Source organism: Euwallacea similis, chromosome 4, assembly GCF_039881205.1.
Source record: "Euwallacea similis isolate ESF13 chromosome 4, ESF131.1, whole genome shotgun sequence".
NCBI lineage: Eukaryota > Metazoa > Arthropoda > Insecta > Coleoptera > Curculionidae > Euwallacea > Euwallacea similis.
Window position 1 is genome coordinate 1,347,116 of NC_089612.1, and position 25,303 is coordinate 1,372,418.

Genomic DNA, 25,303 nt, shown 5'->3' on the forward strand with positions numbered 1-25,303 from the left:
CTCAGCAGTTGAAACAATTTTAGCATATTTTTCATTTCTGAATAACTCGGGGTGACCTGCAAACTGGAGTGTTTGTCACGTTTAATTTTAGTATTTAACTATAAATATAATATTTAAATACTCCTTAATTTCATTGGTATCTCTTCTTTGTAGTCTTAATAAACGCAAAATAGGGTAATGTGGAAATAAATTATTTCGATAACTAGCAAATCAAAACAGCACAAATATTGAAATTTTTAACCTCCTGCATAATCGGAATGGTTTTAACTATTTTTCCTGGCATTTCTGGATAAGTAATATGAAGATTATTTTTATAACTTACAAAAAAAGAAATTAAGGTGAAATGAAATTTAATTATTTTGATGTTTTTCTTAGATCTGCTTAAACAGAGTGACTTCCAAGTTCAGTTCAAATATAACTGAACACCTCGAGATCGTTTTTTGATAATTTAAAATTAATCGAAACAGTGTGATCAAGATTTCGAATATTTATATTCCTGAGTTACTAATTTGATATCGTAGTTTTTAAGCTTTTGTAAGTGATTTCCAGATTCAGTTTTTTGATATTTCTGAAAAAACCAACGTTATTTTAAGATGTTTTTGAGTAATTTGTAAGTAGCCCCAACCGCGAGAAATAGGAATTTATTATATGAAAACTTGGGAAAACTGTAATTTTGCAGTGGCTGAAAATCAATATCCTGCATACTTATATCCAAGGCCTCCGGACCTGCACTCAGCCGTCCCGGGCCTAGGTAAATTCTAAATTAGTCAATTATAGCCAGAAAATAAACACAACAATATATTCCGTGCTATCCAGGTTTTTCACGTTGCTGAAGCGTGCATTTTCGCGTAAAACTCCATTGGATTATCTCCATTACTTTTACTAATATAAGCGAGAAAAAATATGTAAAAAAGTCGTGATTTTTCTGTAATAAATTTTTTAAAATTCATAATGAAGACAAAACCTTCCTGAAGAAACGAACAATTTCTGGAGGTCTTCGGAAGTAAATCGATCAAGAGTATTATTTCCAGAGAGGGTCTAATCCACTTTGCAGGATAAATATTCCTAAATCACCCCCAGCGAAGTCTCACCAGGCATCCAAAAATTTTCATCCATGTTTCAGAATGTACACCGAACCAAAGTGAGCTCTCGATGTTTACGTTGATCGTGCATATGTACGTTGAAGATCTAATAACCCTCTTACCTAAAGACACATTTTAAAACGCAAAAGCGGCAGATTTAATTAACCACATGCCTCGAAAACTAAAGAAGACATGACCTCACTTTAAAAAATCCGCATTTCCATAAACACAAGCCGGTTAAAGTTTTAAAGCAGAGGGGTTAAAAATATGCATGGAAAGCTCCTCTGCGGCTTCAAAGACTTCAATTAAAAATGACCCCATGTTTTAATTTTCCAGCAGCCAGAAATACGTTCCTAATGCGTTTAAATGCACGCCTGAGGGCAATGAAATTTAACAAAGTTATAATTTGTCGCTGCTGCTCTATATTAAGTGCGAACCGCAGGAAAAGTTCTGCAACTGCAGGTGTAAGTAATGCGCTTTATTTGAAAATTGATATTCCCTGCGTTATAAAATTTAATACAATTAAAATCGCAAAATGCTGTAGCTACCGGCATTAATATTTTTACGATTTTTTTACAGGACTTAATATAATTCTTTTTTGTCTTTATTTCAGGTATGCAACAAACGAAGAAAAGGACGGAATGGGATTATTGAAACCACAAGGGATGGGGATGCGGGATCCGGTTTTCATGTGCAGGAAGGGCGAACAATTGAAGCCAAACGAAGATGACACACCCCTGCTTCTGCGGATACGCTCTCTATGTACAAAAGAAGGCTCGAATTTCCCTATCCAACACAAGGAAGACTTTCCTATTGTCTGTAATTGTGTTGTCAAACGTGGATACAATGTTTGATGTTTAATGGGTTTATCACATGGGTTAACTCACTTTTAGCCGACGCTTTTATGGGGTTGTTTTTAGGGGCGAATAGCCTCTATATCTGGCCGAGAGTTTATCTCTTTTGGACATGAAAAGTACAAGCAAAAACCCTGAAAGCAGGGAAATTTACTGTGGGATTACTTTTAAGTACGCCAGTCTAAATCCTAGAAAGTAACAAAGCGGCTACGCCTTGGGGGAAAGAAAAACTGCAAGAATCGAATATGTATGTCGACAACACCGTTATTTATGGAGGGCATTTTCCGATTTTTCTCAAAGTTCTCGCCCTTTCAGTTGTCATCGTTGATGTATGTATTTTCGCCACCCCTTCAGCCTCAGAACCAAGTTTGATTATTTAGAATGTTTTGGCAGTTCTTCTGTTTAAATGTATTTTTAAGCCTCCGAAATGGCAACTGAATCCACAAATTAGCCGACTCTTTGCCGGAATCAATTCTCCTCCTCTATTTGGAAAAAAAGCAGTAAATTTCCTCGTTTTCCTGGAAGCTACGTAGTGCACTTCCACTCAACTATTAAATTTTCCCTTATGCGGAAACCCTATAAATTTGAGTTATATCGCGGATGCCTGGCTGGACTCTTTTGATATTGCATCCATTGTGCCGAACTGAATGGAAAATGGTTAGGAAAACACACTCGTGTCGGTCGTTTTAGTATCAGAACCTCTCGTCTGAGGTACGTGAAAAATACTATTAAAGATGGGGTTTGAAAGACTTTGATATTTTCCTCAATGAGTGATTACACCCTCGAAATAGTCTAAAAGATAATACAGCTAAAAATCTCTAATTAAAAAAAAATCCATGAAACTGGATCAGCGGAAACCGACTTTGAAAAATGGTAAAATGAAATTGGCATGTTATTTTACATATTCCTCTGAAACTTCTTTGTCTTGATATAGCAGCATTGTCGCCAGTTTTTCCCCCTAAAGGTGTAACACAAAAACGAAAAATTCCCTAGATGTTTCAATTTAAAACTGGATACTTTTTACTCGTGTCTGATGCGCTTTATTTGAATAGATTACCAATTTTCCCTGCTTTTTGTTCAAGTTTTTTTACCGTCATGACAATTTATATGTCCCGTTCATTCTGCCACCTTCCTCTAAAGTAATAAAGGTATTCAAAAATAAGTTTTAGATAAGGGAAAAGCTGATGGAAAAGTAGTGATTTTCTCTCCTCATATGTAAAAGTAGTTTGGAAGTTATTTTAAAACAAAATAGCTTATTTGAGAGGCTTTCAAAATCACGTCTAATTCAAATCGCCTGATAATTGTTTCTAATTACTAGATATTCGGCGTAATTATAAATTACTTAAAACGACGGTCAAATAACATCATGACATCCGGAAATACTGAGCTAAATTCAAAACAGAACCATAAAAATGACCCCGATTGTCCATCATCCGTCCGATCAAAATATTTAATTTGAGATAAAATGACATTCAAACTATTGCGTTGGAGGGTATTTAGAAATTAAAAAAAAATCGTATTCAAGTAATTTTAAGTTATCGAGAAATGCCCAAATTATAACTGAAAATCACCACGATTTGTCAACAATTTCTAAAATTTCCTTGATTACCGGAAATTTTCAAAATTCAAATAATTCATTATCATATTGCTTTGTTTTGGGACTATACAGAAACAAAAACAATTATCTTCAGATCAAATCCAATTATCCAGGAATGGCAACATTGACAGGTAAAACCGCTCCGATTGAACAGAAACTTAAAAACTTCAATTTTTATTTACTCTGCATCGTTAAGGAATTCAAATAATTTATTAAGAGGTAGCTGGATATCGAGATATTTCGAAATTACAAAAAATCTTAATCAAGTCAATTGAATTTATCCAGAAATAGCAAAACTATACTTCGAAGTCTTGACGATTATCCGGAAATCCCAAAACTTCGATTTTTTGTTATTCTCGGTTTCTTAGAAAACCGAATATTTAATCGGTTTTTGTATTACTTTGTTTCGAATTTCTGAAAAAGTCAGCTTCAGATCAGTTTAATGTATCAACAAATTATAAAACTATGCCTGGATCATTAAGATTATCTAGAAATCGCAAAACTTTGGTTTCTTATCATTCGGTTTTCTACAAAAATCCAAGAAATCATTTTCCATATCGTTGTTTCAAAAATTTAACTTCAGGTCAGTTTAGTTTATCCAAATATTTCAGCACTCAACTTGGAAAGGACTCAGGTTGTTCAGAAGCACGAAAATTTCAATTTCCGGTCTTTCTAACCTCCAGCTTTCTCAAATATACCGTAAAAAATAATTGATTTCCAGATCGTTCTGTCTGGATTACACTTGCGCATATCTTCTGCTCATAAACCCAACCCTCAACGTTTTCCTCTAAGGAAACATTGGAAAAACGAAAAAAATCTTTGTACAGTGTGTCTCAAATCAAGGGGCCACTATGGGTATCTCGGAAACCGTTAAAGATACGAGGACGTTTAAATTATGGCAACGACGCGTATTTTTATACTGAATAAAATGCCGTTTAAAAATCTGAAAATATCCAACTGGTTTCCAAGATATACGAAAAAACCGAAGCGCTGATATTTAAATTTTGCTTCCTTCTGACGTTATTCCCATAAATATCGGAAAGTGAATGAGAAATTATTAGGGCTTTTATTCCTGATAGAGGAGATGGTACAATCAGACATTATTTCCGACGCTTCGTTATTTGGCGACCATCAGTTTTTTGGTTTTAATATGAACCAGAATATTTTATTGCAGATTTCAAATTTATTTAAAAATAACAAAAGGTTATCACTTTTATTTACATTAAAAATAATATTAATTTATATTTTAATTGATAATAATTGAAATAATGAAAGAAAATTATAAAAGGCATTCGAATTGAAAGCTATTCGCCTCTATACATTTTGCGCTCAGTTTATGTAATCTTAATATCGTACATTGAATAAATCGATGGGGAAGCGCTGTTATTTCTCTCATTAAATTCAGTCGTAATTCATTATTATTGTTTGGAATTTCACGATATAAACGATTTTAAAGGCATCCCCACAGAAAGTAATCCAAGGGATTCAAGTCAGGACTTCTAGCAGACCACCTCATAGGTCCTTGATTTCCGTTCTATTGATTTGGAAAAATCCTATTCAAATAATTTGTTACTTCTCGTCCATTGTGTGGAGGAACACCGTCATGTTACCACCATATCTGTGGAAGAATAATCAACGGTTTGTTTTCAAATTGATACAGAATATAACGTAATATTAGTGCTAAGTATCTTTCGGATGTCAAAGTGCCATCATGTATTATAAGCTAGAATTCTCTTGCACCCCAGACCGGACCAGTCCTTAAATGACATTTGCTCTTGTGGTCTAACTTCTACATTTTGTCTCGGATTTTCAACCGACCAATGATGCTCATTATGTGTATTAAACATTCCGTTCGTAGTGAATAAACATTCATCGGTCCAAATTATATTTGACAAAAGCTGTTATATTCAGTAATTTTATATTGAAGCCAGGGACAAAAATCCAATCTTCTAATGTTATTACCCGGTCTAAGTGCATGACTTGTATGGATTTTATATGGTTTATATTTATTACAACGTAAAGTTCGCCATATTCTTATTCTAAAAATTTGCAATTCCCCTTAGAAACGCCTGAAAGACCTTTGGGGGGCATTATTCACCTTTGAAAAAAATTTCAAACGACGAATGAATATAATGTTTACTACATTGAAAATTTACCGCATTTAAAATAAGTTCTTCTTCATGTGGATCTCTTCAATGACCATAATTATTTAAGGGTTTACTAAAACTTCCGAATTTCATCAAATTTTTATCCAGTTTAGAAAACAACCTTTGATGAGGTTGCTCTCGATTGAGATACTGATTCAAATATCGTTGACTTGCAATTCTAAAATTTCTATTGCATTAGAAGAGTAAAAAATTTGTAACATATCACGCTTTTCTAAAATTGAAAATTTTGAAAATACCATTTTTCATTGGTTGCAATGAAAGTTTAAAATGAAAAAAATAGTGAAAATAGATAAATCATTCTTTCGACAAATCAGCCGTTATAATTTAGCGTGTTTGGTTGGATAGCTACCTGAGCCGTAATAATCTGTCATTATCTTTCCAATATTTATAAAATAACGTTAAAAGGAGGCAAAATCGAAATATCGAATCTTCGTTTTTTTTTTCGTATATCTTTGAAGCCAGCCGGAATTTTTCCGATTTTTAAACGGTATTGTATTCGGCATAAAAATACGCAACTTTGCCATAATTTAAACGTTCTCGTATCTCTAACGGTTTCCGAGATTCTCATAGTGGCCTCTTGATTTGAAACATTGTATAATTTAAATTCGATTTTAAATACGGATATTTAGAAGACTTTTTAGGCTCTTTATTTAAGTGCATTAATTACAAATTTTCTCTCCGTATTTCAATTTTCTGTGTATTCCAAGGGAAAAAGGTCCTCAAAAAAGTTTTTCACGTGTGTATTCTGGAGAACGTGAGATATGGAAAAAGTGCTACAATTTGATTTTTTACGAGCAACTTCTGCTAAACGAGTGGGAAAGATGGGAGACATACATTCCCAAGCTTTCCATTCTTATAGCTTCGAAATTTAAGACGCGTCACCGCATCCACAGACATGTTTTCCACGGTCTGGAAAAGGCGACGCGTCGGGACGCAAAGAGTCGCGACGCTATGGCGCCTCTTTTTCCATTAATGTCGATTGCATAAATACCGAGGCTGAATCAATTAAACCTCCACTTTAAGTTTTCCTTTAATTTTTGTTTGTTTTTGTCCTCTCTCGTGGAGAAACGTCCTCCGCAATTTTCATTCCCCGGGGAGCCCAATAAAAACTAATTAAGGTCCTGTATTTACTTCCTTGAGGTTACCGGGGAATGTAAAACGTAAATTCAAAGTGTGTTCCAGGCTCTTGGGGAAGATCCTGTTTAAGGTACAATTTCCTTAAAAGCTTTCTGGATAACGAATTGCTGGTTTCTGCACAAACTGCCCATGAAGGTTTAAAACGCTGATAAAAAGAAAGAAGTCGCTGAACATTTCTCAAGGGTCAAACACACTCGATGTTTAGTCAGATGTTTATAATTTATAAAATATGACTCGATAAATAAATAGGAGAATCGAGAGAGCCTTCGAGAGTGTAAACATTCGTCGGGTTTTTGTCGCCTTAATTAAACCTTTTAGTGAAGTCATTAAACTGTGGCATATGTAAAATTTCAGTTGGATTAAATGGGAAATTATACGATTACATCAGAGCAATTAATCCTGGATCAGTAACAAATTAGCCCCGGTTATAGGGTGGGGATTTATATAGTTTCTAAGGGTCGGAATTCACATTTGCACATGGCTTAAGTAGATTTCTCAAACAGGCACTTAATTAATATTCCTCGGAAAACTGTCTGGAATTTTCTCTCTCTTTCTCTATCTTTCTTTCGCTTTTTCTCAACTGAAAGAATAAAGGGCGATCACACGCATTAATAAAAACAGGAAAGGGCTGCCATTGTGATCAGTCATATCGCTTTATTTGAATACTCACTTATCATCAATCATATTCCCAGACATTATTCAAGAATAGGGGGAAGCTATGTGCGATATTTAGAAAACGTCATCCTCAATTTCGTCTCATCATCGCATAGTGCCAAGTCATTATTGGTATATAAGAAAGTCTCGTGGATGCGGGCAAAAGGAGGAAATTGTTGATGTTCAAGTTAGATTAATGCACGAAATATTCCAATAAAAAATATAATAACCCAAGGTTCAAAAATCAATTAAGTGTTTATAAAAATTATATGACATTTAGATATTCGCATAACTTCATTAAAAACAATTTATTGCATCGAGATTTTAACTTAATAATAAATAAGGTTCCAAAATTGATCCTCCTGAAGATCCGAACTACTCGAAAATCGATGGAAGTGTTACACCAAAATTTATTAGAAAATTGTTTCTTGTGATTCGGAGCTTCAGAGGATTCAATAATATACAAGACAGTCGCCGGCAAAAGTCCAGTTTCCGAGATTTAAAGCTAAAAAAAGCGTTGAGAACGTCCTCTCGTTAATACTTAAATCACTCGAAATCGTAAGAAGGATTAGTCTGAGGTTTCCTATACGTGAATTGACCTCAATAAGCGGCAAACTTTAAAAAGTGCATAGTAAAAGTAGAAATTTAGTGTATCAATGATGCAAATAATTTTCAAAAATTCTGAAAACACGGCTTCATGAAATCTAAAATTATTTAAAAACCAACAATGGAGTATTAAAATGTATAGAGGAATTTCTTTTTCTGATTAGTAGATTCAGAATATTCAATAAAATATAGATTATCCTGTGGAAAAAATCGAGTTATCAAGATTAAAAACAATCATGCCACAAACTCCGTCCGAAAAGCTTGACAAGGTGCTCCTGTTAATCCTCATGTAATATAGCCTTATGTTACGTCTATGTATGTATGTATATCACCATTTTTTGGTAATGTACCCGGCATGGCCAGATTTCAGTGTCCCTTATTCACAAAAAAACATGTGGCCCTGTATAATAAAACTTTCACTCTTTTTTTTGTAAGAACTGGAATTTAAGTATAACCCCGTTCCGCTAAATTGGTATAACTGCAGCGTACCAATAGAAGATCCATCTTCCATCTCGTTATTACATAAAAAGGTAGACAATAAATTAGCCTATAATTCCCTCTTAGCCGTAGTTTGCCTATGTGTGTTAGCTCTCAGTCTTGGTACTTAAGAACTTCACAATGCCTCTAAACCCTTTCTTGGTCGAATTATCGCGTCGACGTGTGTTTCGTTAACTGTTTCGCAAACTTGATTGAGGTGCATTATTTAACAGTAAAATAAGTTACCGAGTTTGTTGTGCCGAGATCCATTGCGCTCATATTACTCAAAAGAGACACAGTTATAGGAATTTCTATAGCCAAATTAACCATAACAGTAGAAGAATAAAAAAATCGCATAACACACAGGGTGTTCTATATTAAAAACTCGAGTTTTAGAGTGCAAAACATAGTGATAATAGTTTTCAAACAATCTGAAGTCAGTAGAGGAGTTACTTCATGTTAACTTTCTGTAGAAGGGAAGGTGAATCTGAAGAAGAGAAAATTACTAAATTAAAGCTAGGGACTTTTATATTCACCTATCTACCCATAAGTTCTATAGACAGCTTCTATTCCATAATAAATTTTCCTGTGCTCAAGTATTCCAGAGGTCTAAATCATCCAAGTTTTTAAAATACGAGCCTCGTAATACCATTAAAATGTCGTTTGGATTAAATAATGAAAATGCCCATGGATTTGGAATTTACTAGGCCAGCCCACTGTGGAGTATTAAGTGATTTTTAGCATTTTTAGGGGCTATTGTGACGTATTTTTAGTTATTAGGAGTTTTTCGTCTGCGGCTGAAACACACCGGTGACCACTGTTAATGAAATAAATTTCAACGAAACTTGATAGCCACTTTAACGACCCTTTTTCAGTCCAAAAATAGACCTCTATGGAGTAAGACTGGTGTCAAATTGCCAGGACAAATAGAGGGCAGAGTGAAATTCGGTGTAACTCAAATTAGGCTGTTTCGGAGGTTTCCATAGGGATTTTCGTCTCAACATATTAGGGTAGCTGCATTATAGAATTCTCTCTCTCTGTTGCAAGAAAATAATGGACTGCTCAAACTGCGAACTAAACTTATTAACCGTTTATTATGAACATCGAAATTTGAGTTAATCCCGGATAATTCAATCTGTGCAGCCAATCGATTAGGTTCAATTTTGAGTGTAATGCAACTCTGTAACTTCCATCAGTTAATCGGGCCCTCGAATTTCTCATTTGTAAATATTATGATTTACACTACTGACCACAAGTTTGGAGGCGAGTGGGTTTATTTTTATAATTCAGTTTTATAAATTTATTCATTCCCATTTATAAAATTTTTCCAATTAATGCTGATTCCTTGCGATATTTTTAATCATCTAGACAAAAAGAAAATGAAGACGCGCCGTTTCATTGCTCTGAGAATCACTGCCTTAAATAAAGTAAACAAGTGAAAAACTAATTCAACCTAATCCCGTCGCACTTTCTTCAATTTGCGCATCAAGAGCTTTTTTGCGTTCGATGCGTCAACAAACGCCCAAAGAGCTTTGTTTTCCATATAGACTTTCCGTATTTTTTTTCTTTGCTCTTAACAGGCCATTAAAACAACATCTAGGTATTTCTGTTTCTACAGACGAAAACGGAAAAAATCAACATTAAAACAACGCAATATGTATTCAGAGCGGAAAATTGCAAAAAAACTTAAAATTTGGTCAGAAAAAGGGAAACAGGATCAAATTAAGATAGAAAGAGAAAGGGGCGGCCTAAGGCCACTACTGACCGTGAAAACGCTTTCATTAGTCACATCCAAACGTGATCGACGTCTTACTGCACTTCAAATTGCTGCAGCAGTCAATGAAGAACAGGAGAGAGCACTCGCCATGTCAAAAGGCGCCTTCTTGCTGCAGATTTTCGAGTATTTGTGGCGGCTAAAAACTTAAACTCGCCATCAGACACAAGATAAATAGATTTAAATTGGTTAAGAGACACAAAGACTGGACTCGGGACCAATGGAATAAAGTTCTTCGGACGGACGAATCAAATTTTTGGGTCTAATAGGAGAGTATTCGTCCGCCGATCATCTCGCAGTGAAAGGGCATCAGAAGTGTGCACAGTGCCAACCGTCAAACATGAAAGGGACAATGGGATAGTTTACGGGGCGTTTTGGGGGAGGCCAAGCTGGGCCTCTTTACAAAATCGAAGGAATCTTAAAAAAAAAAGTATATTTAAAAATCCTTCGAGAGCAAGCGATTTGGCGATTTTTGGCTTACATTTTATAGCATCGCCGTTTGTTTTCCAGCAAAGCAACGACCCTAAATTTCCTTCAAAACTCTGTACATGTTATCTAAAAAAACTAAAAGAGTAAAAATCATCGAAATCCTGAAATGGCCATCGCAGTCTCCAGATCTGTCACCAATCGAATTGGCATGGGATGAGTTGGACGGAAGAGTTAAAAATCGTTCTCCGTCTAGTTTTAATCAGCTTTAGATCTTTCTAAAGGATGAGTGGACACGGCTAACACACAAACATTTCATAAAATTATTAAAAACATGTTGAAAATTTGCGAAGCAATAATAAAAAACAAAAGAGGTCATTTTGTTGAATTCAAGTTGTAACTTTAATTTTGTAGATTTTCCTTGTTTATTTAGAAAATTCACTTTAAAACTCCACTCAATTTCCATTAAACACTTTATTACTATTATATTAATTAGAGCCAAGAAAGAAAAATTAACTGTTATTGCATTTCTCACTTTATGTACTGATTTTCAAAGCTGAAAAAGATCATAAAAGCTTATTGTTTTATTGCCAGTTGTTACTAGAATGAATGCATTCAATTATCATTTATCATTAGGACAAAAAATTGGGAAAGTTTTTGTGCTGAATTATAGATGGTGCCGTGCTATTTTAAAGCAGGATTATTTAAATCATAATATACCGTGTGAAACCAATTTATGTTTCTATGTAACTCGCTTCGACACCTGTGGTTTGTTTCAGTTTAACAAAAACTTGTATGCAGTTTTATCATCATTTTAGGGCTCCATTGCTGCAAGAGTCAGTGGCATAGAAGGTTTATTTTAACGGCAGTAAACTATCAAAATTTGGTAGGCTATCAAAAGGTAATCATTGAGGATTATCATTCCCCACGCTTCTGCTTTATTCCAAATAGATGAGCAATTTCATAAGATTTTAAGCCTCATTTTAATATTTAATTTCCATGATAATCAGTGGCGTATTATGTTCATTTTAGGGGCAATGGATGATCAAAATTTTCTAGTCTCAATGGAATCAACTGTCGAGGATTTCAATATGTCTCTTCCCGTGTCCTGCGCCTGTGATTTCTTCTAATTTAAGAGGAAATTGTATGAGATTTTATTCATGGTTTTTAAGACTATCTTTTCTCGACAGTCAGTGACGTTATTTTAGAGGCAATAAAACGTCAAAACTAATCAGGCTTTAAATGAGAATCGTCGTGAACCACATTGTCGCCTTTGCTTTATATTAATTAAAAAAGTAATTTCAGAAAACTTTTCTAAAAATATTGAGATTCCGTTTCTCTGATAAACAGTGGTGTAACTTGGGGGTTATTGTGACAAAAAATAATTGTAATTCAATATTTTTAAATGGACATTTAACAAGGGTTTCAATGTATTAATTTCTCTCTTTTACGTCCATAATCGATTCAAATTTAACAAGAAATTTTAGATTTAAACATTATTTTATGCGTCCATTTTAAAATGAATAAATAGTTTTTTCATTCGTCAATTATGGAATATTTCCATACACATGTGTATTCCCTATATCCCATGCATCTGGTTTGTTGCCGCTTAGCAAGAAATTATATGAGATTTTAATTAAGAATTTTATACTCCTTGAAGAAGCAGTCGCGTAGATGCTTTGTTTGAATGGTAATAAACTCTCAAAACTCATTAGATTTTAAGTAAACAATCATCAGGAACTGCATTTGCTTACGCTTCTGCTTTATTCCAATTAGGCAAGCAATGTTAGGAGATTTTAATCATTATTTTATTTTAAACCTCGATTTTTTTATAGTCAGTGGCGCATATGGTTTATTTTACTGGAGCTTATTTTAGTTGACGTTGCATTCGCTTGATAATCAGTGAATCAGTGGTTTAGCTTGCTCGTTTTGATAAATAAAATAATCAAGTCATAATTATTATAATTGGAAAGAAGAATGCTTCCACTGCGTACTTGAGAAAATAGAATTTTATGGAGAGTTCCAAAACTGGATCGTAATGTGTCAATATTACGATACTACATCACGTTAACGTTGTTGTAATCCAATTTTGGGCCCCAATCTGGACGTCGAACGTAGAAGCGTTTTAATCTGGACCAACATCCACGAGGTATTTGAAAAATTGCCCTTCGAGTCAAAGAGTCGATTGTTGAAATGTATCGTCAGGATATTAATTATTATCCACTTTCTCGCCTAAAAAACTCATTTCCAACACACAAAAAAATCTTCGTAACGATTTCATTAATAACTCGCGATAAGCTTTGTCTCTGCGTTGTCTGCCGCTTTTCTTAAGCATCTCGTAACAAAGGGATGCGGGAACAATAGAAAAATAACCCTGTATTCATGTCTATGAAGAATATATTCTCAAGGAGTTGAAACCGAGAATCTTGTCTTTTTATCCCTCTACATATTTTATCGTAAAATGTCTTAGTTGACATTGAAGTTAAATGAAATATTCTTTGTGTTTTATACCTCAAAGAACCATCACTGAAATTAACCTCAAAGCGAAAAAATCCCATTAGTTGGGCTTCAACCTCGGATGCGCAACAATCGACGTTTCCAATCTCAATAAATTCGACTAAAGGGAATTTAAGGGCAAGGGAAAAAGACAATTGAAAACCGTTTTCCTAGGGCAAATTTTTATATTTATCGCAAGTTATTTATGTGATAAAGATAATTGCGTTACGCACCATAAAATCTCTAGGAAGAAGAGCGTGACTCCCCATTTTGAGACGGTCTAATGTTTTCGCAAAAGGGGACAAAAGAGACGCGTAACGGTTAAATATGTTATCTGTTGCAGATTCCGTTTTCCGAAATTTATACTGCTAATTTCAGTTTTATCACTTGTCTCCATGCGTGTATAAATCCTGCAATTTTGTCATAACAAATCATGTTTTACTGCGTATCCACTGAAGCTCCGGCAGGAGCGCCTTTACCCAAGCTGAGGACCCTTGGCACCCCCAGAGCATTTTTATTATAGAAGAATAGCTACGTGACCGAGATCAAAATCGACTCTATTGTCCATGAATGCGTTTAAGAGGTGTTTCTTTCCCGCCCAAGCGAATTAATAAACTTTGATATACGAGTATCCAATCTAGACCCAGGAAAAACTATAGTTACACGTTCGAAGCATTAAACCAACTTTACCACGTACGCTCTTAAGCCGATTAATCATGTCGCATTTTCGGCACGTCATGCATTCTCTTAAAACCAATAATGATGGAAATGATGGATTTTCCTATTTAAAGTGTCAACTTTCCTGCTGAAAACCCCCTTCACACATGTCAGTCTATTCAGGAAGTTCTGCCTGCAACTCTGAAGAATTATACGCGAGACTCGATCAAAAAAGTGTTATGTGTTGCCTTAATTCAAAGAAAATAACACCGAGGAAAACGGCACAAAAGGGTGTTATTAACTGGGGCAATAAAGGCGACTACAGTCCTGCACTTAGCCCCATTTGAGCGGTCGTGATAAGGAGGAATTACGCGATTTAAATTCATTCAGGGAGGCAGGAATAAATTGCCGGCAAAACAAAATTTTTCACCAGTTCATGGACTTTGCTTTTTGAAATCGTGCAATATTTCAAGGATTATCTCGAAGAGACTTTCCAGATAGAAAGAATTTATTTTGAAAACTTTTGCAGCCCTAAGACTTGAAACCACAATTTGATACAAACCAAATGATTTAATTTAAAATGGCAGAAGGTCAACTTCTGTTTCAGACTTGCACAGGGTGTCCCAAAGAAAATCGCCGTACGTTAACCATGAATTCTACGTGGAAAAATAACCTTAGTTTGTTATATGATCATGGTCCAAAGATGTTTCGTTACGGAAACATAGGGTGTTGAAATAAAATAAGCCTGCATCAGAAGCAATGGAAACCATTTAGAGCAATTTTTGCAGACCTGTTAGTTATATTAATTATTTAAAAATGAATGTTTATTTTAACATTGATTTTAGATTTTCTTTCCCGTAAAATAATTCCTTATAAGAATATTTTCTTGACAGTGTCTGTAATGCCGTGCATAACAACAGTATTTATTTTTTTCCTCAAACCCGGTGCGATAAAATGTCAAGGGAGCTATTTCTTTCGGAATGGAACAAATAATTAAACGAAATAATTTATTTATGGAAGAATCAGTGGCGTATTTTTTTTCTTCAAAAATACTCAGTGGCGTTACGCTACGCACGCCACTGGCAGCACTGAAAAATTATTTTGCATTACAAAATATTCGACTTGTTTTTCTATCGGCACCGCCCAAATTTTATTACAATATCTAAAACGGTTTTGAAGGTAATTGAGTTTTTGGGTTTTTAAAGTTTTATTTCAACACTGTGTATTTCTGTAACGAAACATCTTTGGACCATAGTCTATTTAACAAACTAGGGTTATTTTTCCACGTAGAATTCATAGTTAACGTATGGCGGTTTACTTTTGGGACACCCTGTATAACTGATTTTTCATTTCATTTTATTTTTGTTTTTTAATATTTATTTCAGTGATTTTTGATATTTTGATTGGTTTGGAAGATAAGTTCATGTTAGAATCAGAATTAGGTTTTGAATCAGGATCACTCAACAGACTATTGGATCGAGTGCCCTCTTCTTGGGGTGTACCAGAAAATTTTCAAAATAATTCTATTGATGGTATTCGCTCTCGCTTAGTATTTTTTAACATTTTTTTCCTTTGATTTTTAACGAAGAAATGCAAGTCGTTACAATCCGGCTCATTCTTAAAATATTCAATTCTTGCTTACTCGTACAGATTCAATTAACCGTTCTCCCGATCCGTTTTCTGTGCACGAACTCTTACATAATTACGAGAGTCTTTGCTGACTGGCACTGCCAAGTTAATACTTATTCCACTGGTGTCGACGAAACACTTGACAAGAAAGCGAATCTCAGATAAGGGAGGAATAATTCACGCACAATTTAATTCTGCCTAATCCACTTCCCAGGAATTGCGTTAAACTAGAACTCTCAGAAATTTAAGAAAACAATACAAATTATGGTAATTTATGGAGAGAAGAGTCCAAAAAAGAAAAAAATATCCAGGTAATTGAATGCTTTATGCGATTTTTCTGTCATAATGTGAAGACACAAACCTCATTTCAGATAATTCCACTGAATATTATCATATTACTTGATTACTTGTTTCAGTTGGGCAACTAAACCAGTCAGATTTACCCTAGTAATTTCACAGTACGTTAAGTTGCCTATATAGAGGGTAACTTTCCCAATTTTGATTTAACAGAATAAAGCGTACGTTGTGATAATATGCAGGGTTTCCAATGCTTTTTAAGGGATCTTTTGACGTGGTTCTCTTTCAATCGAGCTCGGAGACTCTATTTTTCTCCATAAGACACCGTATATTACTGAATACTATGAACCTATCAATCACAGGGAACAACTTTTTCCTATAGCTATCTTTTTTAAAACCATCTATCCTCCTCCTACATTTCTTCTTTAACTAAAAGATCGCATTAAAAAATGTTTAAAAAGAATACCAATTTTGAGCATTTATTGGCATTGAAATGAAAAAACCACGCCACTGATTATCAAATAAATAGAAAATGATGTTTCAGATCTTCAAAAATGTTCAGAATATTCTAAATATCAGATGCCTAAGAATATATGATCCTGGAATATAGTCCAATTAAAGATTTAGAAATTTGGATAATTAATTTCGTTAAAGTAAATAATCTACACGAATGTTTCTTTCCTTTCTTTCCACTTGCTGAATTGGAATGTACCGCAAGCACAGGAAACGGACAGAAACTCATGGAAATCTTCGATACTTTTCAATTTAAGAAGACTATTCAAATTTGATCATTTATTGCCGTTAAAACCAAATCCTTTACGCCACTGATTCTTCAGAAAATATGCCCTTAAGGTAATGTTTAAAATGTGATATAATTTCTTTTTAAATTGGAGCAAACTGCAGGCGTAAAAGAGAGAGAGAATTACATCGAAACACTCCCTAATTTATTGTTAATTTAAAAAGTCAATTCAATTTTGATAATTTATTGCCACTAAAACGAACAAGCTGCGCTACTAAATTTAAAGAATGTTGAGCTTTTAAATCACGTTTAAAATCTTCTAAAATTGCTTGAATAGTTGGAATAAAGCAGAGGTGTAGGTGAATTTAATCCACGATGGTTGTCTACTTAAAACCAAGTTGATTTTAATAGTTTACTGCTACAAAAGATCTCACAATTTCTTTTTAAATTGGAATAAATCGCAGGCACAGAAGAGGGTTTAAGCACTTGAGTCAAACGCTCGTTAATTGTCAATTTTTGTTCACTATTCAATTTTGATAAATCATTACTACCTAAATTAAACTTTTTACGTTAGTGATTCTCCAGAAAATGGACCATTAAAATAAACGTATCGAATCTCCTAAAATTTCTGGTTAATGGGGCAAACCACAGCTGCAGGAGAAAGGAAGGGCCACGTTGAAACCCTCGCTTTTCGTAAATTTTAAAAAATTATTAATTTTTGCTCATTTATTGCCATTAAAACGAAGAATTTCATAACGTATCTGAGTTAGTTTTCGGGTAGAATAAGAATTAGACGAGTTTTTAATGGTTTTTCAAGGAAGTTGTTAACATGAGCCTCTTTGCGTCGTGGAAACCCGACTTTTCTCATAACCGGTATATCATTGAATATTATGACCCTGATAGACAGGGAACTGCTGCTTAATACACTTCCCTATAGTTAACTTAGTCGGTTTCCATGTAAACTGAATCTCCATGAGGACATGAAGACTCAGTTACCAAGCATACGTAGGCCATTTTCTACATCTTTGGTTTCCTGGAACTATACTTTTCCATATAGAACATCCTCTATATGGTGCGATATTTTGAGTTTGATACGGAAATCTCGATATCCATCTTTCTTAGTGTTCGGGGAATATGAGCGTAAGGTTACCCTGAAAAAATAAATTCTGAAAACTCTACGTTTCTCCATATGTTACACACGAGGAACTTTTCCTTGATAAAATTTACACACCTATCTTTATCGGTTTCGAGGACATTAGGCCATGGCGTATATAAAAGTAAAAAAATTCAAATTGAGGTAAATTCAGCTGCTTGTTGGTTTCACTAATAACCCTCGTAAAACAGCCAACCCCGTTCTTGTCAAAACTCGAAGATCCCCATTCCTTAGGTTAATTTAAATCTGCGTTCGTTAATTCGATTCCGAAGTTTACAATCAGCTCAGCGGGGCTCTTGACGAAATGAAATATCTACGCAGTCAGGACAAATCTTAGGAATGGAGTCAACTGGCATTTATTTCGATTTAGGCCCTAAATTGTTCCTTAATTGCATACTCGAAATGATAAGGAGCTGAATTGAGTAAATCTTCGTTAGCGGGATTCAGAGGGAGGAATTAGAAGCGCAAAATCAAATTATCCCTCTACCTTTGTTTATTCCCCGACTGACAAATATGCTGCCAGAGAATTTAAATTGAGCGATTTTTTATTTTGTTTTCAGCGATAAGTGCACAATTACCATCTTTAGAAATCCAACCCAGGTCGCGACCGATAAGAAAGGAGGTAGGCGAGAACTTAGTGCTGACCTGTCGTCCGAGCGTTCCCAAACCGGACTTAATCACCAACCTGGAATGGAGAAACAAATACGATAAGAGAATAGAGAATAGTCATCGGAGTAGTCCTGTCTATATCCAGGTATAAATCCCTCACTTTCCACACTGAAATAATACAATTTGCGGCTCATATAAATGAGAGAAAGAGAGAGAGAGAGAGAGAGAGAGAGAGAGAGAGAACGTTTCAAACAGTAGCAATTCGTTAACCTGATATATGCCCGTTTACTCTTTCGAGTGTACTGAGCCATTCGAGAATTAATGACTTGACAATTTGCATAGCTTTATGCGAGTGAAGGTGCTACTAAATATCTGCATTTGCTCCAAACGAGAAACGGGTATTTGCACATATTTGGATACTTTGATTTGTTTGATAGATGTAACGATATACAGTGTGTCTATTTAAGTTTGCACCATATGGGAAACTTTTATTATTAATTTTGCGAAAAAACGTAATTCTTCATAAAAAGCTTTACATGGTCTTAAATCTAGAACGAAATAAACAGACATCACACTTTTGGAACCGTATACCAGTTTTTTCAAAAATATGAATTTTGCTTAAGAAAATTTTATCATGGTCAGTTTCAATAATGCACATTTACCTCTTGTTTATTGAAAACAAGATAACTTTTCGTCTCTTAATACGTTTTCATAACAATTGCGCAATATAAATAGGTAATTAATGCATAACAATAACTTATTTTGCTAATAGGAAAAGACAAAGAGGTAATAATTTGTGCCACTATGAAGGATTATTTACTTCAGTTTTAAGTAATTTCACTAGTACCTCCGTCTCTTTCAAAACATTTAAACCTTCATTTGCCAAATTCCATAAATATTCATCATTCATTTTCATATTTGGAGTAATTTCCTGACATACTACCGAAATAGTCCTCTCTAAATGACTCACATCTTGGAACAACCTGTACTCGTAGACTTTCCGTTTTAAGTAACTCCATAAGAAATAATCCATAGGGATTAAATCGGCAGATCTAGCAGGGTAAAAAATATTTGAACGTCGGTGAGTTACTTTTCCATTGAAAACACATATTTTGAAGACATTTTGTAACAGCTAATGTATTGCGGCATGAGGCACCGTTTTGTTCGATCAAAATTTGCTGACGTTCTTGTAGGAATTAAATATTCTAACATATATCAAATTTTATTGTCAAAGAACGATTAAATGTTTTGGTGGCTATATCGAGGAACCAGTGAAATAACTTAAAACTAAAGTAAATGATCCTACATAGTCACATAAATTATTACCTCTTCGTCTTTTCATCTTAGCACAATAAATCATTGTTATGCACCAATTACCTATTTATATTGCGCAATTATTATGAAAACATATTAAAAGACGAAAAGTTATCTTGTTTTCAATAAACAAGAGGTAAATGTGCATTATTGAAACTAACAATGATAAAATTTTCTTAAGCAAAATTCATATTTTTGAAAAAACTGGTATACGGTTCCAAAAGTGTGATGTCTGTTTATTTCGTTTTAGGTTTAAGACCATACAGAATTTTTTATAAAGAATAATTTTTTTTCGTAAAATTAATGTTAAAAAAATTTTCCATACGATTCCAACTTAAGTAGACATACTGTATATAAAGACATTTTTATAGATTTCGGGAATTACGCTAAATGTCTTTGTCAATTTCAGGATGTCCCTGGAGATGTAGGAATAATGCTGGTCTTCACAGGGCTTACAGCTCAACAGGCAGGAAATTACAGTTGCCATGCGAGCTACACCAATACTCAGTTTTTATCTGCCTCTGTCGAAGTCAGCACTTTCAGTAAGTAATAAATTATTCCAGTAAGTAATACTTTACTAAGTAATATTTTTCATAAAGTAGTAATTTGTAGTAAAAAATAGATTTTTCTCAACAACAAAAAGATCTTAAATTATCATTTTTTACTGAACAATAAGCTTTTTTGGTTGCATAGTAATAATTTTTTCAATAAGCAATAAATCAAAATAATCTCAGTTCTTACTCATTTTCTTTCTCCAGAGGATGTGCAGTTTACAGACGCTCCAGAGAGTCAGTACTCCAAGGTAGGAACCAATTTCAAGATCAAATGCATAGTGAAAGGCGACCCATATCCCATCATTGACTGGTACAAAGGGGACGAATTGATTGCTGAAAATACTGAAAAGTACATTAGAGATATTGATGGTCTCATCATAAGTAATGTAACTGAGGCTGATGATGGCGTGTACAAGTGTTCAGCTTTGGTGCCTTCTACTGGGGTGTATAAGACCAGAAACATCAAGGTAAGTTAGTATGTTTTATTATAGAGGTGAGTTTAAATAAATTTAAATTATATTTAATCATTTTAGTGTAGAGTAATAATTACATATAAATTAGTTTAAATCGCATTAGATCCCTCATTACGTTTATACAAAATCAATTACATTTTCGCTAAACCACATTAAATAACATGAGTTTTCACGTTTTGAGACTTTCAATCAGTTTAAATCACATTTTGATTTAAAATAAATTACATTATTTGTACTTTAAATTCATAGATCTAGGTTAACTATCTGAATTCGTCTTGGTTCCCATCTCTCGAGCTTCTAAATCAACTTAAGTCACATTCATTCCTAGATAACACGCATTATTATTACTTTAAATCGGTTTAAATTGTATTACAACTGTTGACATTTAAATATTGCTATTTTCAAACATAAAATTTAAATGTTTTCTTTATCATATAAAAGTTTAATGTTGTTAGTAATCATTGTACAATTTTATTCTGATTTAAAAAATTCAAAAAATTAATAAATCGAAAGAAACTTCTAGAATTAAAATAATAAAAACAAAAAAATTGAAAAAATAAACAATTAATTCTCCAATACCCCACATTGCTTATTTTACAGGTGGAGATTCAAGTACCACCAAAAATTCTCCCAATGAAGTCGATCGAAGTGGTGGAAGGGGAAACTGCTTCGGTGCAGTGCACAGCCACCGGAAAACCTCCTCCATCCTATCAATGGATAAAACTGGACCGCCGAAACGATTTATCTAAAACGGATCGATTCGACGTTAAAAAGCTAACAGGTGAATGCTTTCCCTGAATTTAAATTCTTGTTTCCAACATCTCCCCTGGTGTCTTCTCCAACGAAACTTTATGGCTGAATTATGGCGCTAGATATGCAAAACGTACGCGTATATTACTCCTCTCGCATGGAAAATTCGAATGTCTGCATTTTATAGTTCATATATTATAAATTTAGCCATATTTATCCCACAACAGTAAATGGGAAACTTCCCTAATTGTTTCAGGGGAACTAATAATGAACAGAGTCGAATTCGGCGATGACGGGAAGTACAAGTGTGTGGCCGTAAACCCCGCTGGAAATGTGGAAACAGAAGTCAGGATAAACGTTTTAGTGAAACCGCAAATATACGAATTGTTGAATGCCACAACACCTGTGGGTAGCGAAAGTCGACTCTTGTGCAAAACAAAGGGTCGACCACCACCAAAGGTCACATTCAGGAAACTTAGCAGTTCGAAACCCTTTACAGTGGAAAAGCAAATCGAGGATACAAGAATCACCCTGAAACAAGAAACTTTTAATGATGCAGGTAATAAATGCTTCGACAAGTGAGCAATATATTTTTTTATTAAGCGAAGTAATAAATTGTTAATGGGCGCATTCAGAAGCAGTTGTTTTGTTGCGAATGCGGCCAATAAGCAACAAAATTCCCTACTAATTTAAATGATTTTTTACTCATCTAATTATTATCCTCCAGGTGAAGCTTTTGGGACTCTGATAATCAATAATCTCACTAGAAGCGACGACGGTCTCTATGAATGCATAGCAGAAAATCCGACAGGAGCCGCATATAAGAACGGACACATTACCGTATGGTTTAAGCCGACATTTAATCGAACCAAAGATTTACCTCCGGTTTGGAGCTGGGATGGTAGACCAGGGAATTTATCTTGTCTACCCGAAGCCATTCCAAATGCCACGATAGTTTGGCGGTGGAATCAAATTGAAATCTCCGAGGAGAACTTCAATAATAGACGAGTTTCGCGAACGAATTTTGAAGTTATCGGAAAGAGTCCGCAATCGTTCCTCATTGTCAAGCCATACAATGAGCCGCGGTAAGTTTAAGTTGTGTTTATGCACACAATATGGGTATCGCTTAACTTCGGATGGGAATTTTGCTCTATCAATTTTCGTCAACTTTGCTGCGATAACACAGAAGAGTTCGGCGAGTCTCAAATCTAGAAAGTTTCGGAATTAAATCGAGCTAAACGAGCTGAAATTTCGTCCAAGTGGCTCGAATTTACTCTTCATTAAATCTTGAATAAATCGATCTAAATCTCTTGAATATCAATATTTTACATTAAAACTAATTGAGTCGTAAAGATATCGTCTTATTAGTACTTTAAATCAGAAATAAACCAATTTAGATCATTTTCATTCTTACTCCACCATTTAAATCGGTTCTGTCTTATTTCGAAACTTCACATTAGGTTAAATCATATATAAATTACGTTATTTGTATTTTAATTCAGTACTTATCAATTTAGAGTTATAATTTTTGTTACATCCCCTCAAATCCCATTGGTTTTTTTTCTCTTTCGCATATTTCAATCGACTTATATCACATTAAATGCTAAATAAACCACGTTATTTATACTTTCGATAACATAAAAACCGGTAAGTCTCTTTTTTAATCACCTTAAATCCATTTCAGATATTTTAAATCGGCTTAAATCGCTTTTGATCAAAAATAAATCGTATTATTAGTACTTTAAAATAGATTGAATTACCTTGAAACCAGCCTTTTCTGTCCCAGCTTCAATATATTCTTTTAATTGTCTTTTATAGAGACTCTAGTAAATCAATATAATTTACTTTAGTTATATTTTAAATCAGATATAAATCTTACTAAATCACTGCTTTGCTTGCGAAGAAACCCTAATTGCTATTGGTTCTCGTCGTTAGCGGTTTTTAGTTCAACTTAAATCCATAAATCGGATAGTAAGTGATTTCAATGGTCTTTAATGAAACCAAATCATAAATTAATCACTGCATAAGTACATCTAAATCGATAGAAAGAAATTTTAATTTATTCCTCCCTCGATGAAATTATATTGGTTTTCGATTGTTAATACTTTAACACGATTTAAATCAAATTCAATTATAAATAAATCGTGTTATTAGTATTTTAAATCTACTTAAATTAAGTTAAATTAATAGTAAATCACGTTGCTAATAGGTACTTCAAATTGGTTGCATATCAATTTAGGTAATGTCCTTCTTTGACAAACTAGCTTTAAATGTATTCATTTTCGCTTTGAAAACTTTAAATAAACTTAAGCCATATTAAATCATAGTCATAATGTTATCCCGAATATGAAAATATAAATTTGAATCACTTTCTTCATTACTAAATTTCCTTAAATGTTATTTGTTTCCTTTTTTCTAGATCTTAAATAGAATGAAAATACAGTACATTTTTCTTCTAAACCACCGTAAATCATGTCGTCACGCTAGCTTTCCTTAAGGGCTTTAAAAGGTTTGGTCTAGGACTTCTGAGGCCTTTTTCATTTAAGGCTTTAAATCAGCTTAAACCACAATCGATTTAACGACATTAAATTCTATTGATACCTTAAGATCTGGATTGATGAGAAACAGATGTGATTAGGTTTTTCCAAGACCGAAGGATTTCTACTAGATCATAGGGGATTTTTTATTTAAAGACGACATTTACTGAAATTACATTAAGTCTTAATGTAGCTATTTACGATCTTTAAATTTAAATATTGTTTGTTGCATAGATTTTGGGATGTAAAGTTTTTTATATTCAAAAGTTTCATCGCGACAGAAAGAGTCTTTATTCTAAGAAGTCTTTCTTTTTACCTCCGTCACAAGTTTCCTCCCTAATTTTCGTTATACGACCCTTTTAAATTCCAGAAAGAAATTTCCTTTTTTCACCATATAATACAACCCTACCCTAATACATCTTTGGAGAAAAGTTTTACGTTCACCCTTTTATGAGAGAAACAAATACGGGTATCCAGAGGCTTTCTCTAAATTAGCTTTAGACCAAGTTTGCGAGTGTGAATTTATAACCAAATTTTTATTGGGTAATAAAGTTAATTAACCACTTTTTTACAGTGTTTATAGTACACCTAGTGTCTTTATAATACGATTAATTTTTCTCTAGGTTAAGACATAAACTAAATTAATTCGAGGAACCCCCAGCGGAAATTATGATTTCCCTCTCTTTTTCCAGCTATTACACATTGTACGAGTGCTTGGCAAGAAACGCTCTTGGAGAGGCGTCAATTACAATCCAGTTAAAGCAAGGCTCCGTTCCTTTGGCAATCGGTCAAATAAAACCTAATACAGTCACGGCCACAACTATTAAATTTTCCATTGTGCCACCGAGTAACTACGACGGATTGCCAATTAGGTCCTATACAGTTCAATATAAGCCCGAAAGGCAGGAGCAAAGCTGGGAAAACTCTTTGATGCACACATGGAGCAATGGTAAGCTGGGAACTTGTTTATTTATCCAGGCGATCGTATAATAACTTGGACGATTTTAATTAACTTTCGAATGAACTATTGAGAAGCTAATCTGCCATCCATCCAGGTGAAGGATAATAAATGAAAAATCGCCTGAATGGCAGCTCATATCCAAAAGAGCTGAAAGCCTTTATTGAAAGCGATATTGGAAAAATTAATTTTTATTTAATGGCGCCGGAGTGAGAAAGGCACGTCGAGATTTTTGAAGATAAATCGCCGTTGAATTATTATCAGAAATGCGAGAGCGACAAAAAAAAGTGAAAAATTCATATTTTTTTGCTGTAACTTTACCATTAATTCACCGCAATCGCACAGAAAATAAATCATAAATA

The 25,303-nt window shown here is 34.1% G+C and overlaps 1 protein-coding gene across 5 annotated transcripts in view; it reads left to right on the top strand.

The window, feature by feature from the left end:
- Nucleotides 1-25,303, top strand: part of Fas2 (fasciclin 2) — a 90,633-nt gene that overhangs the window by 43,212 nt on the left and 22,118 nt on the right. For 4 of the 5 annotated variants that reach the window (XM_066388945.1, XM_066388946.1, XM_066388949.1 and 1 more), the window contains exons 2-8: nt 18,307-18,500; nt 20,079-20,211; nt 20,428-20,690; nt 21,297-21,477; nt 21,703-22,005; nt 22,174-22,531; nt 24,676-24,932. In XM_066388945.1, coding sequence (XP_066245042.1) covers nt 18,307-18,500; nt 20,079-20,211; nt 20,428-20,690; nt 21,297-21,477; nt 21,703-22,005; nt 22,174-22,531; nt 24,676-24,932 — 1,689 coding nt within the window. Of the gene's footprint in view, nt 1-1,712; nt 2,266-18,306; nt 18,501-20,078; nt 20,212-20,427; nt 20,691-21,296; nt 21,478-21,702; nt 22,006-22,173; nt 22,532-24,675; nt 24,933-25,303 lie in introns of all 5 variants that reach the window. The other variant, XM_066388948.1, reaches the window with a different exon arrangement.